The sequence below is a fragment of the Lachancea lanzarotensis genome, scaffold LALA0S09 (genome assembly GCF_000938715.1).
Source record: "Lachancea lanzarotensis genome assembly LALA0, scaffold LALA0S09, whole genome shotgun sequence".
NCBI classification, from domain to species: domain Eukaryota; kingdom Fungi; phylum Ascomycota; class Saccharomycetes; order Saccharomycetales; family Saccharomycetaceae; genus Lachancea; species Lachancea lanzarotensis.
This window is the reverse complement of record NW_019212887.1, coordinates 11,154-35,755: the sequence shown is the minus strand read 5'-3', so window position 1 is coordinate 35,755 and position 24,602 is coordinate 11,154. Positions and strand designations below refer to the sequence as shown.

General features: G+C 44.1%; 14 protein-coding genes across 14 annotated transcripts; 8 read left to right on the top strand and 6 right to left on the bottom strand.

Moving 5' to 3' along the window:
* Nucleotides 1-35: 35 nt before the first annotated feature.
* On the bottom strand, nt 36-1,895 carry NHX1 (LALA0S09e00496g1_1; the record flags this gene model as incomplete). The annotated part of the gene is made up of 1 exon (XM_022770584.1): nt 36-1,895. The coding sequence occupies one exon, from the start codon at nt 1,893-1,895 to the stop codon at nt 36-38; it is 1,860 nt and encodes a 619-aa protein (XP_022629910.1).
* An 838-nt stretch (nt 1,896-2,733) lies between these two features.
* Nucleotides 2,734-3,291, top strand: GUK1 (LALA0S09e00474g1_1; the record flags this gene model as incomplete). Its single annotated transcript, XM_022770583.1, has 1 exon — nt 2,734-3,291. The coding sequence occupies one exon, from the start codon at nt 2,734-2,736 to the stop codon at nt 3,289-3,291; it is 558 nt and encodes a 185-aa protein (XP_022629909.1).
* A 641-nt stretch (nt 3,292-3,932) lies between these two features.
* On the top strand, nt 3,933-4,415 carry RCF1 (LALA0S09e00452g1_1; the record flags this gene model as incomplete). Its single annotated transcript, XM_022770582.1, has 1 exon — nt 3,933-4,415. One exon carries the CDS (start codon nt 3,933-3,935, stop codon nt 4,413-4,415), a length of 483 nt encoding a protein of 160 aa, XP_022629908.1.
* Nucleotides 4,416-4,705: 290 nt separating this feature from the next.
* Nucleotides 4,706-7,054, top strand: USA1 (LALA0S09e00430g1_1; the record flags this gene model as incomplete). Its single annotated transcript, XM_022770581.1, has 1 exon — nt 4,706-7,054. One exon carries the CDS (start codon nt 4,706-4,708, stop codon nt 7,052-7,054), a length of 2,349 nt encoding a protein of 782 aa, XP_022629907.1.
* A 905-nt stretch (nt 7,055-7,959) lies between these two features.
* TSA2 (LALA0S09e00408g1_1) lies at nt 7,960-8,550 on the top strand (the record flags this gene model as incomplete). The annotated part of the gene is made up of 1 exon (XM_022770580.1): nt 7,960-8,550. One exon carries the CDS (start codon nt 7,960-7,962, stop codon nt 8,548-8,550), a length of 591 nt encoding a protein of 196 aa, XP_022629906.1.
* A 155-nt stretch (nt 8,551-8,705) lies between these two features.
* Nucleotides 8,706-10,718, bottom strand: PPN1 (LALA0S09e00386g1_1; the record flags this gene model as incomplete). Its single annotated transcript, XM_022770579.1, has 1 exon — nt 8,706-10,718. One exon carries the CDS (start codon nt 10,716-10,718, stop codon nt 8,706-8,708), a length of 2,013 nt encoding a protein of 670 aa, XP_022629905.1.
* Nucleotides 10,719-12,208: 1,490 nt separating this feature from the next.
* Nucleotides 12,209-13,228, top strand: YHP1 (LALA0S09e00364g1_1; the record flags this gene model as incomplete). The annotated part of the gene is made up of 1 exon (XM_022770578.1): nt 12,209-13,228. The coding sequence occupies one exon, from the start codon at nt 12,209-12,211 to the stop codon at nt 13,226-13,228; it is 1,020 nt and encodes a 339-aa protein (XP_022629904.1).
* A 352-nt stretch (nt 13,229-13,580) lies between these two features.
* Nucleotides 13,581-14,337, bottom strand: RPS18A (LALA0S09e00342g1_1; the record flags this gene model as incomplete). Its single annotated transcript, XM_022770576.1, has 2 exons — nt 13,581-13,974; nt 14,291-14,337. The coding sequence occupies 2 exons, from the start codon at nt 14,335-14,337 to the stop codon at nt 13,581-13,583; spliced, it is 441 nt and encodes a 146-aa protein (XP_022629903.1).
* Nucleotides 14,338-15,025: 688 nt separating this feature from the next.
* YML6 (LALA0S09e00320g1_1) lies at nt 15,026-15,946 on the bottom strand (the record flags this gene model as incomplete). The annotated part of the gene is made up of 2 exons (XM_022770575.1): nt 15,026-15,799; nt 15,911-15,946. 2 exons carry the CDS (start codon nt 15,944-15,946, stop codon nt 15,026-15,028), a joined length of 810 nt encoding a protein of 269 aa, XP_022629902.1.
* A 463-nt stretch (nt 15,947-16,409) lies between these two features.
* On the top strand, nt 16,410-17,768 carry UTP6 (LALA0S09e00298g1_1; the record flags this gene model as incomplete). Its single annotated transcript, XM_022770574.1, has 1 exon — nt 16,410-17,768. One exon carries the CDS (start codon nt 16,410-16,412, stop codon nt 17,766-17,768), a length of 1,359 nt encoding a protein of 452 aa, XP_022629901.1.
* Nucleotides 17,769-17,855: 87 nt separating this feature from the next.
* ADA2 (LALA0S09e00276g1_1) lies at nt 17,856-19,157 on the bottom strand (the record flags this gene model as incomplete). Its single annotated transcript, XM_022770573.1, has 1 exon — nt 17,856-19,157. One exon carries the CDS (start codon nt 19,155-19,157, stop codon nt 17,856-17,858), a length of 1,302 nt encoding a protein of 433 aa, XP_022629900.1.
* Nucleotides 19,158-20,353: 1,196 nt separating this feature from the next.
* On the top strand, nt 20,354-21,095 carry RPS17B (LALA0S09e00254g1_1; the record flags this gene model as incomplete). The annotated part of the gene is made up of 2 exons (XM_022770572.1): nt 20,354-20,356; nt 20,688-21,095. The coding sequence occupies 2 exons, from the start codon at nt 20,354-20,356 to the stop codon at nt 21,093-21,095; spliced, it is 411 nt and encodes a 136-aa protein (XP_022629899.1).
* A 265-nt stretch (nt 21,096-21,360) lies between these two features.
* Nucleotides 21,361-22,335, bottom strand: ECM11 (LALA0S09e00232g1_1; the record flags this gene model as incomplete). The annotated part of the gene is made up of 1 exon (XM_022770571.1): nt 21,361-22,335. The coding sequence occupies one exon, from the start codon at nt 22,333-22,335 to the stop codon at nt 21,361-21,363; it is 975 nt and encodes a 324-aa protein (XP_022629898.1).
* A 512-nt stretch (nt 22,336-22,847) lies between these two features.
* On the top strand, nt 22,848-24,560 carry LALA0_S09e00210g (LALA0S09e00210g1_1; the record flags this gene model as incomplete). The annotated part of the gene is made up of 1 exon (XM_022770570.1): nt 22,848-24,560. One exon carries the CDS (start codon nt 22,848-22,850, stop codon nt 24,558-24,560), a length of 1,713 nt encoding a protein of 570 aa, XP_022629897.1.
* Nucleotides 24,561-24,602: the final 42 nt, after the last annotated feature.

Below are 24,602 nucleotides of genomic sequence, written 5' to 3'. Positions count from 1 at the left end.
TTGAAGACCAATGAACGTAAGACTAACGCAGAAAATTATCTTCTGCTACCTAAAAAGTTTGGTGTACTTGATTCGCTGTTTCTTGGCTGTGACCCTTCAGCACCATTATCGAGAAAAACCGGCTTTAGGACCTGTTCGTCAAAATTCGTGAACCATTGAGAATCTGCTGAAAAGATATTGCCCAAGGTTTCTCTGAGATGATGCCTCTCCAAAGAAATCCTAGATGACGGCTGAACATCTTCGGGTGGTTGCAATTGTTCGGCTCTACTTGTGGGTAGAGAAGTAGTGATGCCTTGATCTCGTGGTTCATCTGAGTAGGTCGGTATGGGACTAGGAGCGATGTTGACAGGTTTGGGCATTTCTATGTCGAATTCATCATCAGAATCGTCATTTTCGTCTATGCAACCCATTTTAATCCCGAGAACCTCAAGCATACCTGCGGTTGTGCCTCCAAAGATGATTACGGTCAAGACCACCACGACCAATACCGTGGCTAAGAGCGTGAATTTGAAATCTCCTTGTAAACCCATTGCCAAAGCAACGCCTACTGCTCCTCTGAGACCAGCCCAGAAAGTCATCATTTGATATTGATAGGGAATTTCATCTGGGATGGCAGCATCATTCCCATAAACACCCATTGATCTCTTGGCTGTAACTCTATAAAGCCAGTTCACAAAGTTAGACAATGGGAAAACAGCACACCAGCGTGCCACACAAATCGAAATGGCGGTAACGATGATCAGCATTGGCTTATAAACCAACTCAACTTCAGTGAACAAAGACAGCCCAAGGTAAATAAAGATGAAATTCTCAGATAACTGAGCTAGCAGCTGGAAAATATACTTTATGGTGACCTGGGTTCTTCTGGACATGTTGTAATAGGCGTAGTGTTTGAGTGTAATGCCGCAGAATAACAACGATACAATACCTGACATGTGGCTGCCGTTGGAAAAGAAGTACGACTCGTATGCGATAAGCAACACAAGACAACTTTCAATACGAGGATATCGACGAATCAAAGTGTGTTTCAGTAACAGTGCCACCAAGACTCCAACCATCACGCCGATAAGCAAAGAAACAGTGAAATTCATGAGGAAGAGACCAATACCCTCGAATAAAGACGAAAGTTTTGCAGGCTTGCCGTGGAATTTCTGGCATGTTTCGAACATGACAATGGAAATGGCGTCATTGAGAAGGGACTCGCCGAAAATAATGGTGTATAGTTTGGGGTCCACTTTGTAGGCGTTGAAGATAGACAAAATTGTTACTGGATCCGTTGCCGAAAGAGTGGCCCCTACGGAAAGAGCATCCACAAACGAAATATCCACCTTTTCGAGTCCCAGTGCTGTCCAGATATAGAGAATTGCACCCAAAACTACCGCCGAGATGAAAGTGCCCGGAATTGCAAACGTCAGGATCGACACTATGTTGCTGAAGAAATTGACTTGATTGAGCTCGTACCCGGAGTTTAAGATGATTGGGGGCAGTAGAATATTGAAAAAATAGGAGGAATTGAAAGTCACTGCATCCTGGATGTAATGACCTGGTGAAAGTCGTATGATAAGTCCTACGACCATTCCGTAAAAAATCGAAAGTACCGTTTCGTGCACGGCTTTGATACGGCGCTGTGCCAGAAAATAGCATGACCACAGTGCTGAGATGAGCAGAAACAACATTATAAAGAGTGCCCACGACGAAAAAATCTCTTCCGTGACGGGATTGACATCATCTCCGGGTCCTGGCCCAATTGGGGACCCGTCATCATCTGGAGAGCCTGGTTTAGGTATATAATCGTCCAAATCGTCGTCAGAATCTGTAGAGCCCGCTTTTGCCCAGCAGAAAGTGGCCTTATATACTAAAGGAACTAGTATTTGTAGCACCGCGTTCAATGACATCTGGGGAAGATTGGCGGATTGGACAGAGTCGGAAGCTGCCACTTAATCGATAGATAATTCAAGGGATGTGGTTCAGTGTGATTTGGAGTTGATGAAACCCGTTTGATGGTCTTTAAACAAGGTGTCATGGTGGTGGGTGCATTATGTTAGGATCTTTGATAGGTAAAGGGAAATCGATCTCGTACATGGTGATCATAGATCTCAAAAACCACGTGATCATCAGAGTTCCCGAGTCAAAAAAAATATGAAAAGTCAACCAAACGAAAAGCTCAGTTCGTGAATGCGAGAGAGAATAAACCGGGAACTAATCCATTTAGATCTATTTGATTGTTCATGAAACTCGATCATACTATACTAGCGTCACGTGACTTGCTCTGACGACACGAAAAAAAAAGTCCTGAGATTTATTATACACACCTTCACACACACCTTCACACACGCGTTCACACACGCGTTCACACACTACCTCAAGTGTGCACACCTTTTGCATCGCAACCCTCCCTCAAGAGCGGTTCATGTCTCGTTTAGTCTCTCCACCCCATTGTTTCCCATTTCGTGTCGTCTCAGAAAACGCCGGGAACGGGCCTCATTAACTGCGAGAAAAAAAATGATGAAAAAAAAACCACACACACATAGGTACAGTAAATAGAGACACCATATTAATATATACATTTATATGTCTATAATAATAATAAATACCTATGTATATTTATATAAGAGAAGAGCCGACAATTTGATGAGATGTTTTGGTGTAATTGATAGCCGATTACCAGGATTGCTCAACACTACAAGTCGTGCGAGCCAGAGGAGTGCGTTGCTGTTCACTAGGAGTCATAAAATGTCGCGTCCAATCGTTGTTTCGGGTCCCAGTGGAACAGGAAAGTCAACAATTCTCAAGAAATTGTTTGACGAGTTTCCTAACGCGTTTGGGTTTTCTGTGTCGTCCACAACGCGTAAACCACGCGAAGGTGAGGTGAACGGTGTACATTACAATTTCGTGACGGTGGAACAGTTCCAGCAAATGATCAAAGACGGCAAATTCATCGAATGGGCGCAGTTTTCAGGAAACTACTACGGGACAACCGTGGCATCGGTAAAAGAGGTGAGTCGGGCCGGGAAACGCTGCATCTTGGACATTGACATGCAAGGTGTCAAAGCTGTGAAAAAAACGGATCTCAACGCGCGGTTTGTGTTCGTGGCTCCTCCTTCCGTGGAAAGTTTGCGCGATCGTCTTACCGGCCGTGGCACAGAGACTCCAGAATCGCTCGAAAAGAGACTCGATGCCGCAACAGCGGAATTGGAATACGCTGAAACCGGTGCTCACGACAAGATCGTTGTGAACGACGTCCTAGAAGACGCGTACCAGAATTTGAAGGATTTTGTTTTCGAGGAGTGAAAACACAGCGTTGAAAGAGTTGTATTCAGATACATATAATAATAAAGAGATTAATTCAAGCCATGTGACCGACAGGAGGATACTAAGGCTAGGAGTCTCAAGGCTTGGCCAGGGGGCCTTATAATGTGTCGAAATACGATACACTGGATCATAGGTGAATTTGGTCACGTGTCACGAAATAATATGGTTTGGAAATCCAACTGAGGCTATTGACGCAGTTCATACCAAAAGATGCCAAAGGTTGCCTAGACTTCGTCCCCAATCAAAGCCTTCTGGTGCAAGCCCCGTCTATCGAGATTGCCAATAATCGTGCTCCCTTTAACCCATAAGTGTGCTCTCTTTAACGTTAAACGTAACGACACGTAATTTCAAAAACGAGACTCTACGTGAACCGTTCAACGACTTTCCCATGTCATCGACTCAAGAAATCATTCTTCAATCCATCGAGTCATGATGAATGGGCTCATCGACCTATTACCGAAGCACGTGACCCAGGGTACTCACCGATAAATATGCGCATATACATATTTTATAATATACATTATATATATAATAACCTTAAAAGTTGCCTAACCGTCTAAAAAAGTACACAATCTGAACTCAAAATCAAGCCAAGAAAACACTCCGATACCCTCAATAAGATGTCGCACCTGCCATCCAGCTTTGATGGTGCTGAACAAGATGTAGACGACATGACTTTTTACGAAAAAATGATTTTCCATTGCAAACAGCAGCCACTAGTACCATTAGGTACGCTTGCTACAAGTGTAGCAGTCATTTTGGCAGCACAGAACGTCAGATCCGGCAACAAACGCAAGGCCCAAAAATACTTCAGATGGCGTGTTGGTCTACAGGGAGCGACGTTGGTTGCATTGGTCGCTGGTAGCTTTATATACGGCACATCTCAAAAAGATCGTCAATCCAAAGAAGACCAGTTGCGGGAAAAGGCCAAATTAAGAGAAAATTTGTGGATCCAAGAGTTGGAGCGTCGTGACCAAGAAACTCAGCAGCGGAAGTTGAGAGCAGAACTGGCTCGTGCCAAAACCCAGGCTCTAGAGTCCGAGGCAGAACAGCTGCAATCTGAACTCGACAATGTGTCGAAAGGGTCCGGAAAACGCAATTGAAATGAGAAACTTTGTAATATAGCCAAGAGAAGAGCCGAATCATGGGCCAAGACGAAATCGCTAGTAATATGGGAGCCCGTTGTATTTCTTAGACACCTGAGGAAACCCACACACCACACAACGTAAATAGTGACGATCTTTATAAGGTACTTGTAAATTTGGCATATAACTACTTTTACCTTTAATACCTTCAACTCTTATTCTGTTACTTATACCGATGAGCAGGTTCTAAAAACCTTAACTAGAACCGCTTCTCTCACGTTTGTCTTGTTACCCCGAAATTGTACTAAATGGGATTTACTGGTTCTGCGATTTTCGTCAACATTCGGACCCCAGATCATGCCGGTCATGGTGCTGACCGAAGAAACCTATCTATAAGGGTGCCGCATAAATCTTCGGTTGCTCGTCTGCTGCAATACACACACTGGATGACGTTTCAGAATTGTAGAGGCGACATAGAACCTGTTCAACGGTTCTGTATGAAATTCAAGGGCCGTACACTGGATCCTGAGGAACTAGTGAGAAATATTGATCCGAGAAATGATCAGGTTCTCACGCTTAGTATGGAACATTGTGTGCAATACACAGGATCAGCTTTGAACTTGGACTACGACTCTACGCAGGACTTTAGCGTTACGAACTTGGAACTCGAGATAATTGGGCTTCCAAGCGGCGAAACTCTCACGCATCTCAAACAGAGAGTGCCATGGACTTCAACATTGGCCCAAATTCGAGAAACCGCGGCTTTAATTTTGAGGAGCCATCAAACCTCTGATTCAAATAATACGAGCCCCGATCAACAGCTTCCGGAACAAAACATCATTGGTATCACGACAGATGATGGCAGCAGCTGCGAACGTAACTTTTTGGCTATCGACAATTCGAATTGCAACATGAAGTTGAGCGATTTTCTGGGTGTAGATTACGCACCCGATGTCAAAAGCAACTACCGCTTAGTGCTTCAGGTTCAGCAAGAGTCGGCCCTGGAAGATAACGTCACAATAAGGTTCCTTTCTGATGCTCAACTCACTATGGACACAATGACGATTAACAACGAAACCAAGGTTCAGGATTTGAAGGACTTTATCTGCTCAGTTTATGGTCACACGCTGCGGCTTGCGCGTGAAGATATCAAACTCATATATAAGGGCCACCTGCTTCACGAAAACACTTTGTCGGGTGACCCAGCAAAAGCACTGGACTACCTCAATGAGCGTGGAGAGGTCAAAATTCATGTTCAGATTAACGAAGAGTACACTGAACCTGGACCAGGATTTTGGAATGAGCTTTTGAGCAGTAGAGATCGCTTTTCGTTTATGCCCAGGACGGTAAGAAACGAACGGGCGATGCCTTCTTCTATACCCTTACAAGAGCGCCAAGATCTCAGGTTTTCTGAAGCAGATGCCATCTCTTCTTCATCACCACAAGAGTTTTTCACGCAAACAGGAGCTGAAATTCAACGTACAGGTCAGTTTTTTGAAAAAGTTTCTATATCAGGGCACGAAAGTTTTGTGCAGTCTGGCTTTTTTGAACCTACACAGACCTTTATCGAACTAGAAGGCCAAAAGCTTCAGCTGTACCCAGAGGAATTCGTGGAACTGCGAGGTGCGGTTTTATTATCACATAGAGCACTACAAAGAATCTCTAGCAATTTCGGCATTGAAATACAGTATTCTGAGGGTGCAGAAAGTGTTCCAGCCGCTGTGACTTCCAATGCTTTTCAAAACATACGTGCCACCGACCAACTTAACCCGGTAGGTATTGAAGAGCTCGAGGAAGCGGGGAGAGTAGCGCGTTTGCGCCAATGGATCCAAACCATCATGAGGACAATTTATCTGATACTAAGAAACTCGGTTTTTTTCTTTTTTGTGTTCTTCCAGTTTATCTCTGTACTGAAAACCAGGCATTTGATTTTGGGGACAGTTCTGATAATAATGAAGGCCATATGGAGTACACCCGAGATTGGAGAGATGTGGCGGGAGCTTTTATCTGGCGAAGAGGAGAGTGAAATCAGCGATGAGGAGCTCGAACTTGTAACAAAGGCTTATACAGATCGTCAATTGACAAGAGCTTTCTACCATCGATTTGCATCCGCGGGGCCCGTGGTAGGCGCTTTGTGTCGGCATTTGAGTGCAGACAATCAGCTGAAAGTCAACTTGGCAAATGAATTCAAGCTAGATCACACTGACGCATCGATACTCTTTTTAGCGAGGCTTTTGGAAGAATGTACGTCTACGCAACATGATGAACTCGATATGTCGAATCTGCATGAGCTTTTCGAACCACTGGTGAAGGACGCTGTGGAGCACGCTCAAAACCCGTCTGTGTTAGATGCGGCAAGCAAAGAAGTGCTGAAGGAGCTACGGAAATTTGCGTACCAGAGGTCCAGTCTGCCGTGGCACAAGAACCTTTTCCGGTTGTTCTCTAGCATGATGGATTACATTTACAACGGTGGACTGATCCGCAGACTGATACCTGTGGCCGAACGCCGGGTGCGTGGCTGGCGACTCGTGCAACGTGCAGTAGGGGACGTCGTGAAACTAGCAGTGCTTTCAGTTCTGGTGTTGGTACCTCGATTCCAACGGCAAGCTGTTTTGGAGGCCAGTCTGATCTCTACAGCAAGAAGTCATCAGGATTGAGAACCAAGAAATGAAAAGAGACAGGTTTAGTCTGTCTGTGCTGATCTTACCGTTGCCAACTTCCAGGTCATGTGACCCCGACCTACATGATAATTAATGAAGCATAAACGAGCCGTGTGTGTACTGTAGTTTAGACACCGACGAACACACTTCCACATACAACCGCGATCCTAAGGACCGATTAGCTTTCTCCCGTTGACTTACAAACCATGTTTCTCTCTGGTCCATTTCAACTGTGTGTCATCATCATTCCACCGTAATGGGTCTAGATTTTGAATGAATCATCAATGGTTGATCATCATCTGTCTGTTTTGCCAAGAATTCCAATGAATAAGCTTTCTGGGCGTAGACCACACACACGCACACACTTACAAATCGTACCTTCTCGACCTTTTCGCACCCTGTAGGATGCTCTAGCTGGTCCCAGAGCTTAATAATTGTGCAAATCACTTTGTCCTTAACCGTCATTAAAATTTCAGGACACGTACCAATTGATTCACACCGTAAAATCGAGACAAAAGAGGACTAAAACAGGTCACAAAATAGGAACAGTAATATAGCTAGCATGAGCCAGTCGTCTGGGTACAATATTTTTGTTCAATGTTGCCAATTGGTGTGTTTTTGTATGACATAGACCATTATCATCATATACGAGGCGACCTCGAAAGTCTGGCATTTGATCACGTGATCCAAAAGAAAATCACTTTACACGCAGGCTCTTTAGTAATACTTCAAATCTGGATCTTCAAATTGGAACCCTTAGAAAAAAAGTATAAAAGGGCGATGGATTAACCTACCATTTTGTCTAATCCACATTTGAGTTCTTGTTTGTCTTGTGCTTAATACTCCAGAAACAACACTTTCTACAACTCAATTGCTCCTTTAGCATCCCACTTATATCAAAAATGGTCGCCCAAGTTCAAAAACCAGCCCCAGCTTTCAACAAAACCGCCGTCATCGACGGTGTGTTCGACGAAGTCTCGTTGGAAAAATACAAGGGCCAATACGTTGTTTTGGCTTTCATCCCTCTAGCTTTCACTTTCGTGTGCCCAACCGAGATCGTGGCCTTCTCTGACGCTGCCAAGAGATTCAAGGACATCGGTGCCCAGATCTTGTTCGCTTCCACCGACTCTGAATACTCTCTTCTAGCCTGGACCAACGTGGCTAGAAAGGACGGTGGTCTAGGCCCAGTTGACATCCCATTGGTTGCCGACACCAACCACTCCTTGTCCAAGGACTACGGTGTGCTCATTGAAGACGCCGGTGTTGCCCTCAGAGGTTTGTTCTTGATCGACCCTAAGGGTGTTGTGAGACACATCACCATCAACGACTTGCCAGTTGGCAGAAACGTTGAGGAAGCCCTAAGATTGGTTGAAGCCTTCCAATGGACTGACAAGAACGGTACCGTGTTGCCATGCAACTGGACCCCTGGTGCTGCCACCATCAAGCCTGAAGTTGACGCCTCCAAGGAATACTTCAGCTCTGCCAACAAATAGACGTACTGCAAGCAGACCCCGTAAATAGTACCTTGTGACGTCCGTTCCGGTCTATCAAGTATATGCTTTATTGATGATTATAGAAAAATTGACACAGATTTGATTTTTAGTTTCAGTATAACCACTTTTATTTTGCCTTCCAAACCGTTTTTGAATTAATCGTCGTAGCCCGTTGAAAGGAACGCTCGCTCCTTGAATTTGGACCAAAACGTCTCGTTGTTTGCGAGCTGCACAGCCAAATCGAGATAATCGCCGGTTAACAGTGACTTCATTGGGTATGGAGCATCGTCTGAAGTATATTCGACCTTGTATGCGAAGGCCTTGGCAGCAGCGTCTTCTTCGCTGGCTCCCTTTTTAACTTCTTTCTGGTATTTACGCTCAATGGCCTCGAGATCTGCGTAGTACTGGACGAATCGTGTTGGTGTGAATAACTGAGGCACATATGCAGGTCCTAGTGGTAAATCCGCTGGCATTCGTGGTGGAATCGTTTTGTCGACCTTACGGTTGCGCGATAAGGTATTAGCCAAACCTGAAAGGCTCGATTCGTCTTCCAAATCTCGCAGGATTTGAACCTCAAGATTATCAAAAAACTTTTGCCAACCCTGTGCCGGCATCCCGCTGACAGAATAGTCAGATTCCAATCCGCTAATATTGTATTCCCAAACCCTGAACGACGGGTTGAACGTCGGTATCACGGATCCCGCCACATTGACAATACTGTAGCGATCGACCTTGCCCTTGTATTGCTTCTTACTTTTATCCCGATTCTTGTGCTTTTTATTATGATTCTTTTTCTTCCTTTCTATTGAGAACGAACTGCCAGCTTTCGAAGCAATCTTCTCGTAGTAAGCTTCACGTACACCGTCAATGTATGCAACTTTGTTAACAGGCTTGGCGCCCATAGTTCTGGCATCACTTGCTTCGACTGCACCATCTAGTACATCATCAGATTCATATTCGTCATCAAATTCCTCACCATTCGCCCTGATAGATTTTCCACTAGATTTTTCAACTGCTTTCCAAGACTTCTTGGCGTCCAAAGGAATGAAGTGATCGATGTTCATATGTCCATAAAGCCCTCCTATTATTATGTCACGATATTCATTAGTCCATAATGTGAATTTGTGGAAACAATTGCCATCGTAGTTTTTAGGTAACGGCGGAACGTGGCCCGATAGCCACACTTTCATATTTCTACTGCGCAGTTCTTCAAGCACGTAGCCTAGCCATAAAAGGAGTTGATAACCGGGTTCTTTTTTGGAATCGCACGTATCAACTAAAGGATTTGCCTTATAGAGATAAAGTGTTTCAATTGACAAAACAGCTAATTTTCCAGGAATCACTTCAACGAAGTAAGACGTCCCCCTGTCGAAAGACCGTTGCTGTTCTTGCGGTATGAAATTGGACCACATGCTGTTAAGCTCCCGAGTTTGTAGTGTGGGCCCCAAAGAAAATAAGTTGTGTGGGAAAACGTCATTGTTTCCCAAACTGGGGATAACTGTCACGTCGAAATCTCTTGGATTTATGCTATCCTTGTTACGAAACATGTCTTCAAATTTTGAAGCCACTTTTGCGTTGAGATCGAAAATTTGAGACTCGGTTCTTGGAAAACGCCGATCATTGTCGTGTCTGATGTTGTCGCCTGTCCAAACCACGAAATCGATTTTGTCTCGTAGATTTTTCTCTACCCAGTCGAGAGTGTAGTTCATGAGATCCATGGAGCTGTCACATCCATTCATGGCCACTCCAAAACGAGTTGCGGTGTCTGATGCATCTTTAGGTTTCCCCCGATGACAAACCTCCTCAGCTGATGTTCCTGACTTGTAAAAAGGGTCAGGATGGATATCGGTGATATGCAAAAACCTTCCTTTCAGAGATTTCGTTTTTCCATCGGCAAGCCGTATGATTTTAACACCGGATTTCGTATCAAGTCCCAAAGCTGCCAATTGATCCATGGAAGCAGTTTGTGGAATGTTTTCTACCGATATTCCAGTATTAATGCGTTTCGAGCCAAATTCAAGGTCAAGCATCCACGACTGTACGCTGTCAAAACGAAAAAAAACGAGCAACAGTAGCAATGCTGTCGAAAAACTGGTCAACAATCTGAATGCCAGTCGTCTACCAGACTTTTGCCGAAGACTTTCATGTGTGGTGAATTTTTCGGACATGATATCTCAAGGAAAAGTCCCTTATTGGACGCCAAATTTCGCTACTTCCACGCCGTGAGATAGTCCTCACACTCTCCAGCCCCAGATCGTCGAGCAAAATTGACGTTCTAGATTTCACAAAGGACTGAATGTAGCCTATACAGGATGAATTCAGTGAAGTTGCCAGTTGAAATTGTTCTATACATCCAGCTATTATTATTATTATAGTGATATATTAACCTTATAACTAATGGTCACGTGCGATGCCGATGTCATTTCGAAGAATATCTGACATATGATGATGAATGGCCTTCTTAAGACCGATGGAACTGCTGAGAAGAGTTATGTTGTCTTAAAAACTGTTTAAAGTATAGATTTTGAAGTTTGGATAGTGGATCAATTTTTTGTCCTATATGAAAACAACAAGATTTTTTTCCTTTCTGCGGATGAATCTGTCATTGCCGATATCTATGATTAAAGCAAGATGAAGATGTTCATGCTTCAATTCGGCAATGGTGAAGGTATTGCACTGGTTGAGAAGTCTCGAAAAAAGAACAGCAACCGGATCATTTTGTACTTATATGGCACGGCGAGAAAATGCTACGTTCTGGATGCCATCTACAAAGTGGCATGCTAAGGATACACTAGTCGTGGCTACGAGGTCGTCCGATATGGACAAGCTATCCGCTGCTTTGGTAAAACACAGTAGCAGAAACGGGTGTAAAGTTTTTAATATTGAAGCAAATCATCTTTTCGGGAACTTATCCTTCAAGCGTGCCAGTGAAGCAAGTTCGGGAAGAAACTATATTTTAATCCTTCGAAATCGTAAAATAATCTCAAACCACATTGGCTAGACCAACACGCATATCATAAGCTCAACCTCATATATTCAGATTCAGTAATGCTCATGGATATGTGATTTCCAAATTTCACCCACAACGGCCGCGACGCAGCCGTACACAATGCACCTGTAAACCACTCCCGATCTTTCTCCAGTCTGGCTTTCGCGTACAGTGGTTTTCTCCACCAAAATTACATCTATCGACCCAACGTTTCCCAAACGGTCCAGATGTTTCGATACTGGTTCGCGTGTTTTTCCATTCTCTGCGCGCGTCGTCGCGTCGACGCGAAAAATTCCTAACTCTCGAGCATAAATTACCGTAATCGAATAACATACACAAGTTTCCCGTCGCAACGCGACCACGGAACCCTAGGCTGTATCTGTGCAGTCTAGGCATTAGAATGGCGATGTAGTCAAATACTCAAATAGTCTGTAATTTTCAATCGTTCATTGAGGGTGTTTGGCCCGAAATGGCAATGCCACGACCAATCTGTATGCTTCTTGGATCAACCACGCTAAAATCGTGGTCAGTCGATGAACACACAATCGAGACGCTGAACTGTCAAGTCCTGTGCCAAGCTTGCTATATATGTGTAGTTCGAACGATGAACAGTATGTGCATCGGATCGCTTTTCTGTAGTGCAACCAGGAATCCCAAAAAATCCACAGCATGCTGCCACGAATTAACACACTTCTTCAACAATACGACAGTCAACGGTCGATTTCGGAGCCTTGCTCGCCTTCAATACGTCCACTGGCTCCAATTAGGCCAGGATCTTTCACAGCAAGAGAAAGTGGTGTCATAAGACTTCCACCGCTACAATTAGCACCATTTCAGCGGTCTACATCATCACAGGTGCTTGCAACACCTGATAGCAGTTTAAAAAGAGCTCAGTCATGTTTCGGATCGATTGAGAATTCACCACCATCGCAGCGTATGGCAACACCCAGTTCCATGGCGAAGACTCCGCAGTCTGATAGTCGCAAGGCTTTTGCTTTTATTTCGCATTCCCAAGAAACGTTCCCTTCCAAAGAGCCCTCTATTGACAACGCACCATTGGCGAGACGTAAGAGACGTAGGACGTCCAAGCGTGAACTCGATATCCTACAATCTGAGTTTGAACGGTGTGCCACCCCAGATAAGCAGACCCGTCTTCAACTTTCGGAGTCTTGCTCGATGTCTGAAAAGGCAATCCAGATCTGGTTCCAAAACAAGCGTCAAAGCGTCAAAAGACATGAGAGGAACGGCACTGTTGCTAACAGCAGTGGCCATACCACAGAGGGTGACGAATCTGCAGATTCTCACTCGCCGGTCATTGCTAATTCGTTGACACCGGTGAGCGTCAAAAGTTCGAACTCAGCTGGACTAATCAGTAATCCTAAAACTCCTCCTCTGGCAGTCTTAGACACTTCTAACATAGTGCTGGACACTGTCATTCCGCAAAGCGACTCAACCCCCACAAAGCCCTTGGTTTACAATAATCAACATTCAAAACGTGGACAAGCGCTGACGTTTCGTTTGAAGACTGACAACAAGACATTGACGCCCATAAAGACGTCTCCAAACAACAGAGTAAATAAGCTGATCAACGGGCATAACAAAAGGTCGCCTACGAGCACCAAAGGGCTTACACACAAACCCCACGCTACGCCACTACGAAGTTTGGACATAAATGCAATCAGGTATTGAGGGTTGTAAATATAATGAGGTAGTTTGTACATATTTGTGCTAGGAGTTTTTGAGTCTTTTTTATGATCGAGTATTCAAGTCGAGGAGAAAGGTGGTTCGTCAAGCGATTAGTAGATGGCACCGCCAATCACACAGTGTCCGAGAAACTATGCGCCATCAAGAGTAATAAAATGCATAGTATTTCGTTTACGTGAAACGTAATCTCTCTGGCAAAGTTACAAACGCTTATGGTTGTACCTTCTTTACTCTCAGGTTTCGTTTAAACTAGGTAAACACAGTTATTGATCTCTTAAAATACAATCAAATATTCGGGCTTCAACACATTTGCAAAAAATGTATGTACAAACGAGATTTAAGCTCTCTTTCTACCGGTGGTCTTGGTGTGTTGACCTCTGACACGCAAACCCCAGAAGTGTCTGATACCACGGTGGGCTCTGATCTTCTTCAATCTTTCCAAATCGTCTCTCAACTTAGATTCCAAGTTGTTAGCCAAATTGTGGTAGTCCTTACCGTCGTTGACGTCCTTTTGACGGTTCAAGAACCAGGCTGGGACTTTGTATTGGGTTGGGTTCTGCATGATCTGGACAATTCTCTCCAATTCTTCCTGGGTCAATTCACCAGCTCTCTTTTGCAAGCTGACATCGGCCTTCTTGCAAACCAAGTTAGCGTAACGACGACCGACACCACGAATGGTGGTCAACGCGTACACGATCTTGATGTTACCATCAACGTTAGTGTTCAACAAACTGTAAAATAGTTAGTATGGGTAATAAAAGGTTGCTACGGTGAAGAGCATGCAACTGGAAAGTTCGGGTGAACACAAAATAATTCGCATATTGGAGGAACCATGGACAATCACACAATAACATAATAGTGGGGCCAAAATTCTCCTTTGGGGTTCACTGTTTCACCGGTTTCTTTGTTCCAACTTTCGCCCACAAATAACATCCTGATTTGTGCTCTCAGATTCGGGTTGCTAATCCCCCACTTTCTTCCAGTTGGCTCTTTTCACTCGTTGTTCGCGCTCAGACATCGTAAAACTGCGCTTCGTCGTCCACATACCGCAAAATGTGTTGGAAGGAACCTTGTTCTTGGATCACTAGAGACATCTTTACCGCTATACGTGGGTTCTAATCCTGTATTGACGTTGAACCTGTAGATTCAACACCGCTTAACTTTTGTCAAAAGTTCCAGTTCCGTGCCACAGGCGTAGAGATTCCATGTTCGTGCCATGGGAGGCGTCACCCTACTGGAAGCTGCGAGACACGAGGAAAAGCTAGACGGAGAGGTAGGCAGAGGGCTAGAGTGCACGCTCGGGATCCAGGCTGGACAGCAGTGGAGTGTAGAAGGAGCTCTGCCCAGCTCTACTGGGCTCCTCCGCTGAGAGTCTGTAAATAAGATTGAAAATACCAATTTTTCCAAAGACCAAACAATTTTTGAAAACGTAATATATTAAAAAAAATGTATGGGTGTACTTAATAATGATAGTCAAATGACAGATAACTGTTCAGAGTTATCGATGACAGACTGAGGCAAGATGGAAAAGGTAGCAAGCAAATGCTAGCGTTGGTGTTGAGCATAAAGCCTGCAGTGATGGTGGTTATCGATGGTGAAAACTTCGATGGATCTCTATCGATTTTCGCTTGAAGCTCTCTGCATCATTGATCTCAAGATTGTCTTTGCTGTCGAGTGCTTCACAAAACAGTAAAAAATAGTTCCATGCGTTACAGGTAAAGGCTCCAAATGCCCACCCCGTCGAGCTACCGCTTTTCTCTATATACAGGTGGTAGATGCAATTTATACGGTGTGTGTTACGGCCAGGTATTCAAGCGCCTCCAGCTCTAGAAAGACGCGACGCGCCTTCAAGATATCGTTTACGTCCACAAACTCCTGTTGAACTATATTGACATCGTCCTTCACTGGATCAGAGTATCGGAACAACCCTGCTCTGGGGGCACTGATGATAAACAGCAGGTTCTCACCCGCCATGCCGTGAGTTTGCAGGAATTTTTCAAAAACCAGCTCTCCGTCATCTTCTTGTATCGATGTGGGCAGCACGTCTAGTTCGTTGAGATCATGCTCTGCCGTTTCACATAGAGCGTTAGCACCTCCGATCACGTGCACATTTCCACGACGATATTGGTAACTCAATGCGTTCAGTAGCGCTTGAGAGTAAACTTTTTGCGGGAGCTTGGTGGTGTAGTCGTTGGGTGCGGATCTGGCCAATGCTCTGGCACCGTTGTGTCTGGTTGGAGAATTTGCATCACCGGCTCTAGCCTTACCGGAACCCTTTTGGGGCAGAAGTTTTCTTCTGGAGTACCCGTTTTCACTTCTGCCGGGAGGGTTGGATGAGCCAACACGTTTGTTATCGTTTTCATAGACTACGGCTTTCCAAAGCAGATCTCTTCTCAGGGGAGCATCGAAAACAGAGGCTGGCACTGGAACGAACGTCAGAGGCTCTAACGATGGGAACGATCTCAATGTTGCCAATGTAAATAGTGGAGGAAGAGCCGCATTTCCCAAGATCTTCTTGCCTGCTACCGAAGACTGCGATCTAATCTTTTGGAGGCTCTGTTGGAAAATGTTAGTATTACATTGGATCGCGATGACAACTATTTAGCCAGATGTTTGCGAAACATGCGGTCTGAATAAAGGAAGATAAAGATAAAAAAGCACACATACTTTCAACAGCGGTCTGCTGCTACCACACGAGAACATCAATGGCAGATAAGCTTATTCCTTTAGATGGTGCACGATGTTCACGCCGTACTGTCTTCATTTCAGTTTTTTGGACTGGAACTTTTTCAATATTTTAAATTAAAATTTTTGATAATTAGATGTGACACATTCGTTAATAGTGATACTAAAACTGTGTAGTTTTTTGACGAAACCTGATAATTTATGTTTCAAGGTAGTGTATGGGAAGATGCTAAACCTATTTTACACTCGCTATGTTTCACGTTTGTTAGCTCAGTTTTCAAATAATTCGTGATTTTCAAATTTATATTGAATATTACATGAACCACGTGATCATTTGAAAAATTCAGAAGGATATTGAACTATATTCAAAATTTTTAGCAGCTCATCGCAGCTCATCGCTCATACATCAGCCAGGCTAAAGAGTCAGTTAGCTTGAGAAAGAAGACCTAACGCGAAGTTTTTCTCTCCTATTGTACTCACCATGTCTTCCAAAGCTAGGTATTATTTAGAGCAAGCAATTCCAGAGATCGATGATCTGGTGGATAAGGGTCTCTTCACCAAGAAAGAAGTCAGCAGCATTATGAAAAAGAGAACAGATTTCGAGCATAGACTCAACTCTAGAGGGTCCCGGATCGAAGATTACGAAAAATATATCGAGTTTGAACTAAACGTGGAAAAACTGCGTAGAAAACGTGTTCAGAGAATACTGGAAGGTTCAAAATCCAATAGCATATCGGATTGGTCAATTCCGCAACGAGTTCAGTTCATTTTCCAACGAGGATGCAATAAATTTCCCAAAGAGCTGAAATTTTGGTCACTGTATCTGAACTACCTCAAAACTCAGGGCCACAAGACCTCGTACCGTAGAATTCATAGCGTTTACAGCCAGCTGCTGAAACTGCATCCAACAAATATCGATATATGGGTGAGTTGTGCAAAGTACGAGTATGAAACACATGCGAACTTCAAAAGTTGTAGAACTGTTTTTCAAACAGGATTGCGTTTCAATCCAGATTCTGCAACGCTATGGTACGAATATGTTAAGTTCGAACTCAACTTTATCACAAAATTGATCAATAGACGCAAAGTAATGGGTCTGATCAATGAGCGCGAACAGCAATTGGATATGCAAACTCAGCGACAAGAAGCTGAACAGCGAGCAGGGAAGGGTTCAGATGTCGCACAAGATGAGGGCGACGATGACCTAGGCCTCTCCGGCCCTTCAACCGGCGACAACATGAAGGACAAATTGAATGAGCTGCCCGAAGCAGACATGGACATGTTGGGAAGTGAAGAGACAAATCCTGCCCTCCGTGGCGATATCGCACTAACAATTTTTGATTTCGCCATGGAAAAACTGGGACAGAGCTTCTTGAATACACATAGAGGTTATTACGCAGTCACTGAGTCAAAGCCGGATCATGAACTAAGTATTGCAATGGTTAGCAAGCTTTTCAAGATTTCTTTGACTTACATCAGCCTGTTTGATGAATTCTCAGATCTTAAGAGGGATTACCTGATAAATCACATCATTCAGTTCTGGAGGAATAACAATTATGATGTTCGACTAGACCAAGAGCTACCAGATGTTTACGTTAAACTCCTGCTATTGGAAATTACTTTGAATATAAGGTTCATGAGCGTGTCTCAATTGGATGTCGATCAGCTTCAGCTATCCGTCAATAAGTTTACTGCATACAAAGGAAAGGTTACCGGAAACATCGGTAAAGAGATTAAGGCATCATTCGTTGCGTACCTCCAGGATAAAATACTGACAAGATTGGAGGAGGACCACGATCCAAGATACAAGATCATTAATGCTATCATTAAAAAGTTGTAAATAATATATGCGTAATGCAAATACTATTACGGTGAATATAAGACAATTTGAGACCGAGAGTAAACGCGCCAATCCAAACGCTTTTACTCATAGCCAACGTTGAGAACGGAAGAAGTCGTGAATCCTGTTTGCTTTGGCGGGGTCAATATTGAGCAAGTCTCTGCAAGTCTTTTTAGTCAAATTTCCTCCAGCTCTGAGAAGTTCCCTAAACATCACTTCTTTGATTGCTAAAAATGGCTTGGGAAGGATCTTCAGTTGCATGCATAGTTGTTGTTCATCTGCAGACAATAAGCCATAATCAGCGCCGTGCTGTATGTCACTTATAGTTAAAGTCTTCTTTCGCTGACCTTGTTCATTGTTGTTTTGACCGTAATCGGTGTTGGGACGCTGGGTGGAAGCAGCTCTATAGCGGCCATTGCCGTTGCCATTTGTGTTGTGAATGCCACCAAATCTTTCCAAAGTCATTATACGGGCTTGCTTGTCACGTTCATACTTGAGACCTGCCTCGAGTGTAGTGATACCATTACTGCGCCATTCTTGTAATTGATGTATCCTTGACCGGCATCGGAGTTCTTCCAACATGTCTCTGGTAAACTCTTCGAAATCTGAAGGTGTCATTATGCTTGCGTATGCTTTTAAATTGTTGTACAGCTCTTTGGCTTCTTTGCTTCTTTTCTTATCAATACCCTGAAGTTTCCGATATTCCATTAACCCATTTTCGAACAATAAGCGCTTCTTTTCAGCCCGAGTTGTGAGCCTAGAATTATAAATGTCCAGGATCACCAGCTTGACTTCGATATCGAGAGGCTGATCGTCTGGTTCGAATACCATGTCTTTCACTGGTCCCTCGGCCTCATTTTCAAATTCGCTTTCGAACTCTAATCTTCCGGGCATAAACCCCTGTACTTCGTGACAGCTAGGGACCGAAGCCATCGGTTTGCGTGGAGGCTCCAATGGCTGTTCACGGAACTTTTCAATCCTCTGTCTGCGGTTGGAAAGAAACTGTTCTTGAGAAATGTCGATCGTTTTGGTAATGTCTGGTATGGGATAATGCGGGCTGTTCAAATAGTAACTAATGTAATGCTCTTCCACTTCCTCCTTTGATCTGCTGCCTATGTGATCGGCAACATCTTGCCAGTTACCTAGGCCCAAAGTCTGTGATCCCTTTATAAGCGCCACTTCTTCATCTGCACCCCAGTCTGCCGACAAGATGGGGTAAGAATTTGTTTCTATAATTCGGTAGTCATGGTCTGGTCTATGGTTGCCACTGTACGAGCCCTGCGAGAAACATGGTACACACAGATCATATTCTGGACATTCTGCACACGATATTCTGACCCTATTAGTACAATCGGCAGAGCAGATATCGCAGTGAAATTTATTGGACATCAAGGCTTGCAGAACAGCTCGATATCGGTGTGACTAAAGAAATATTCCCGATGTGTTGATCACTATTGAAAGCACTCAAAAACACTTGTAACGAACCCGGATTCGAACCAAAAAAAAAGAATCTCGGTGAAGCCTTGCTCGTTCAATAAATGATTGGCAATGTTATTTCCCCAGACCGCCCCAAGACACTATGGAGTACGGATTTTGAGTTCTGCTTTTGGAATTCGACTTTATGATGACTATGTCAACTTTCATTTACATATAACTTACACATTATCACTATCGACGACGTATCTAGCTGGAGTACCCATTGAGTCATCGGGAATCACTAAAGTGTCAAGGCCGGATGGTCAACAGTCTTGAAAGCTTCTGAATATTTCCTTAAATTCCTGGAAGATTGGTTTCAGTAGCAAGACATCGACAGTACATCTTGTTCACTCGAGTTCTTTCTTTCTTCAAGACAGCTGTTTATGGAATTTCAACTGATCAGACTCGAATAAGTTTCTGCATTTAGAATCTCCACAGTTCCACAAAACCATCTTTACTCATGAGGCCATCGTGGGGCCTCATGAGCACCCTTGTTTATGTGAGCATCTACAGGCGACCACCATTTGTTCTCGGCTTTTTTGAATGAGGATTCAAAGTTGTTATATCAGAAAATCATCGGTAGACTCACCCCCGCATGAATCTTTATTATCGAACACCTTTCATTGTTGGCATGCCCGTACCTTTGCAACCTTCGAAATCACTTCCACGATATCTTAACATACGTTAAATTTCCTCTTTCGAGAGCAGTCATCAGCTAGTGATATAACATCCGTACATTTTGTATTTTTCTGAAAAAATTGTTAATTTTTCAAGACAGAAAAACTTGCGTCGCTTGTAATTCACGAGCCGGGAGTTCAGCAACTGTCCCTTCGGGCGCCGGGCAGCTTCTTAGGCTCGCCGGAACAGCGTTGTCTGTCTAGCCCTAGGCTCCCACCAACTATGTCCTCCGTGTAGGAGAGCCTGGATCTGGAAGGTCCCTGTCTAGCAGTGCCCAGACACTCCCACTGACAGACTGCTCACGGGTTCCCGGTTCACACAGGGTTAGCACCTAGGAACTTTTGGCATCAGTAATTACTGGAAAAACCTTGAAGTTGGTAAATTTGACGATTTCTCTAGCATCAGACAGCTAAGACCAGCAATAAGACAAAATGGTACGTTGAAGGGTGCGGAAATAAGGATGGAGCCTATGGGAATGTTGAATATTTATCCAGTGGATGACAGACGGTAGAACAAGTTGATAATCCGGCATATTTGCCAATATTGAAATCAGTGCAATGATGGAACAGGGCAGTGAAGCGTGGAAAATGTGGTACTCGGCTAGCGGAAGGCATGGTATTTTTTCTGCGATTGTTTGAAGTAATGGTTCATCGCCAGCTTTCGCGCTGCGTTTAAGCACTGTTGATAGATAGTACATCCCATATGGTTTTTCCACACGATTAGGTTCAGGAACGCTTTATACTAACAAATCTTTTTTTCCAACAGGGTAGAGTTAGAACCAAGACCGTCAAGCGTGCCTCCAAGGCTTTGATTGAGCGTTACTATCCAAAGTTGACCATGGACTTCCAGACCAACAAGAGAATGTGTGACGAAATCGCCACCATCCAGTCCAAAAGATTGAGAAACAAGATTGCTGGTTACACCACCCACTTGATGAAGAGAATTGAGAAGGGTCCAGTGAGAGGTATCTCTTTCAAGCTTCAAGAAGAAGAAAGAGAGAGAAAGGATCAATACGTTCCAGCTGTCTCCGCTTTGGACTTGTCTCACTCCAAGGGTGTCTTGAACGTCGACAACCAAACCGCCGACTTGGTCAAGAACTTGGGCTTGAAATTGCCTTTGTCCGTCTCCAACGTTTCTGCTCAGAGAGAGAGACGTTTCAGAAGAAGAGCCTAAGCATTTTCTCACATTGCGATAAAAGCGGTGCTGGACCGGTCCTTGTTTTTGTTCCGTCTTTGCTTTTGTCAGCTGCTTTGTGTTTTATTCATCGTTGTATAGCTCTTTTTCAAACCCCCAACAAATGTGTACAGTTAAGATAACATCACACCAATACGAAGAACTTACTTAAAAATTTCTGTATCGCTGAACATTGCGGCCTACTGAAGACAGCCAATACTTTGTTGGAGATAATCATTTCGATCATAGCCACTTATTTGGCTTTTCATAGTATGTCCAAAATCTCTTTTCCTAGGTCCTGAATCCGCTTAAGCTTTCTGTCGAGCAGAAGACCTTGATCGGTAAGCGCCAAAGCACGTTCATTGACAAGATCTGTGATTACTTTGAATTTTGCGCTCAAACGCATGCGAGCTTCGACCAGCCTGACCAAAACAGCGTGCTGTTCTTGCTGTAACTTATCGCCACTCGCGGTCCAAGTGCGGATGTCCATTTTAGCGAACTCAACCAATGCGGCTCTTTCACTCTCGTCTTTCACTTCGCGAAAAACCTCATCGTAGTAGGACTGAGATTCAGTTTCCAGATCAGATTCATGAAGATCCAAAAGAAGCGGCTGGTACGGATCCGGTTTTAAGGGGGAAGCGCATTGCAGCGGGCTGGGTGGATCTTTCAGATCCGTAACGTCAAAATCGCTATCATTATCATTACCTACGGTAGTGTTAAGCGGCAGGAGATTCAAGTTAGGACTCACAACAGGGCCGGTTTCGTCGTGGCTTATGTTGAATTGAGCCCTTTTGGCAATGGGAGACCCGCAGGACCTTGTAGGACTTCTTTTTTCACCAATTACAGGTGTTTGTGGATGCAATGCCACGCTTGAAACAGCGGGTTCCTCGATCTTGATGTGATTTTCGGCGCCTGAGTCTAGCAGTTTTGCTAGCTCCGTCTGATCCAATATTTTATCTTTTGAAGGGGCTTGGAAGTTTTGGAGGAGCGTCTGAGACCGATTGGTCTCTTTTGGTTTGGTTTCCGTTGGGTTGGGCGGCAAATTTGTAGCTTTTTCTTTCAGAGCTGGGCGGCTATCCCAATTTCCCATTTTATTTGAGCATTTGTCGGGCGTTTTCGATGCGGTTTCGACTTTTGCGTAGGTCTTGGGCTTGTTTTCGGCTGCAGAATCGACGCGTTCCATCTTTGATGGCACTGAGCTTAGTTCTTGAAACTTCTGAACGTGTTTGATTGTTGACATCGCAATTGTGAAGGGTAAGATTCTAATCACTAATAGATGAACGTCGATGGAAAATCCAGATGTCACATTAGTACAGAGTGATGGTCCTGACAGTATGCTAAAAAGTGATCTTTAAACTCAACAGCGGGCTTCTGATCGGTAAAACACGAAGTCCGGTAGCCTTGCATCACTCCTGATCGCGCAACTGTGTTCACCGAGGGCAAATTGACACTCTCCTATTTTGAAGCGTTGATCTTTCACTTGTCAAAAAACAACTTCAAGCTTGACCGTCAGTCATCATCAGAGCTTATCACTGACATCGATATTCACTGACCGTCGTGTACACCGATCTGTGTTCGCCGATAAGATCTGTGAAATTATAGACACCGTTGATTATCGAATAAGAAGTGTGGCTTCCTTTTCTTTCGTAGATATAAAGAATAGTAGTGGTTATTTGGTCAACAATGGACTATCGCTGCTCGAGCTCTTTGAGTAGCGAGCATCGGATCAACACCAGCTAGGATTCAACCCTAATGCTGTTCAGACCGCTATTACGAACTTTGGTGAGACCCACACCATTGTTATCGTCGAAACAAGTTCTTTCTGTGCGTTTCTTGAGCCCTTCTGCACGATTGAAGAACAGAACGACCTATGTTCGTAATGGGGTAATCACCGCCTTTTCTCTGGCAATAGGTGTGTCGCTTGGACTTTACATAGCGCAACAACTCGCGGAAAACTCAAAGCAGACCTTTCCTCTTTCTTCGATCACTGCTCTAGAGGATCTAGGACCACCACAGTATGGAAATGACGATGACTTGAAGAAGTGCGCTGAAGAAATTAAACAAATACTGGGAGAAGATGCAGTCAAGGATTCGGATGTTGAGCTGAACCATCATACCGATAATGGATTCAACCCGGCAAAACCACTGCCGCATCAAAGACCCAAGTACGTCGTTTATCCAACATCGACGGAACAGGTAGCTAAAGTTATGAAAGTGGTGAATAAGTACAGCATTCCAGTAGTACCGTATTCCGGTGGGACCGCACTGGAAGGACACACTTACTCTACAAGGCCAGGGATCGTACTAAACACTTCAAAAATGAATAAAATCTTGCAAGTGAACGTCGATGACCTTGACGCAGTCGTACAGGCCGGTGTTGGGTGGCAGGATCTCAACGAATATCTATCGAACCACGAAGGAATGCAAAACCTGATGCTTGGTTGTGACTGTGGTCCTGGTGCTCACGTTTGTGGAATGGTGAGCACCAACGCTTCCGGAGTCAGTGCTACGCGGTATGGCTCTATGGCGTCGAATGTCATTTCTATAAGGGCTGTTCTAGCCGATGGTACAGTTATCAAGACAAAGCACAGGCCGAGAAAATCGAGCGCGGGTTACAATTTGACAGGACTTTTGGTCGGAAGCGAAGGTACTCTCGCTATCGTAACCGAGGTTATCGTGAAATTGCAAGTAAGACCCGCCTATGAAACTGTGGCGGTGGTTCAGTTTCCTTCTGTCAATAATTGCACCAAATCAATGGCTTCTTTCTTCAAAACTGGCATTCCGCTGAATGCAGTGGAGCTCTTAGACTCAGACATGATGAAGTGCGTCAATTATAGTGACTTGGTGACACGAAAGTACGAGAACATGCCAACCTTGGTTATCAAAATAGGTGGCTTAAACAAAACCGTTGTTGGAGAGTACATTAAGGAAATCAAATCTATTTCCCGTGCTAACAGGTGCGTAATGTTCGAATTTGCCAAAACGTCTGAAGAAGCCGATGAATTGTTTTCAGCAAGAAAAAATGCCTTATATATGATGCTCGATTATGCCTTTAATGAAATCAGTCCTGATGCCAAAATGTGGATCACGGACTGTGCGGTGCCACTGTCGAAGTTAGCATCAACTTTGGAGGAGCTAAACGAAATGATGAAAGAATACCCCATGCAGCATATGGTGCTGGGACACGGCGATGCCAACCTTCACTACGATATTTTTTACACGCCGGACCAGTACGAGCTGTGCAAAGAGGCCGTTGACAGAATGGCCAAACTTGCTATCGCTAACGAAGGAACTTGCTCAGGTGAACACGGAATCGGTAGTGGCAAGAGGGCTCTTTTGGAAACAGAGCTTGGAAAAGACACCATTTCGATGATGCGGAAGCTAAAGATGGCGCTAGATCCCAAGCGTTTACTCAATCCAGATAAAGTATTCAAGATAGATCCGCTTGACGAAAGCGATGAATGAAAAACCCTTTGCGCTAGCAAAAGCATATCAAACATAAGATTA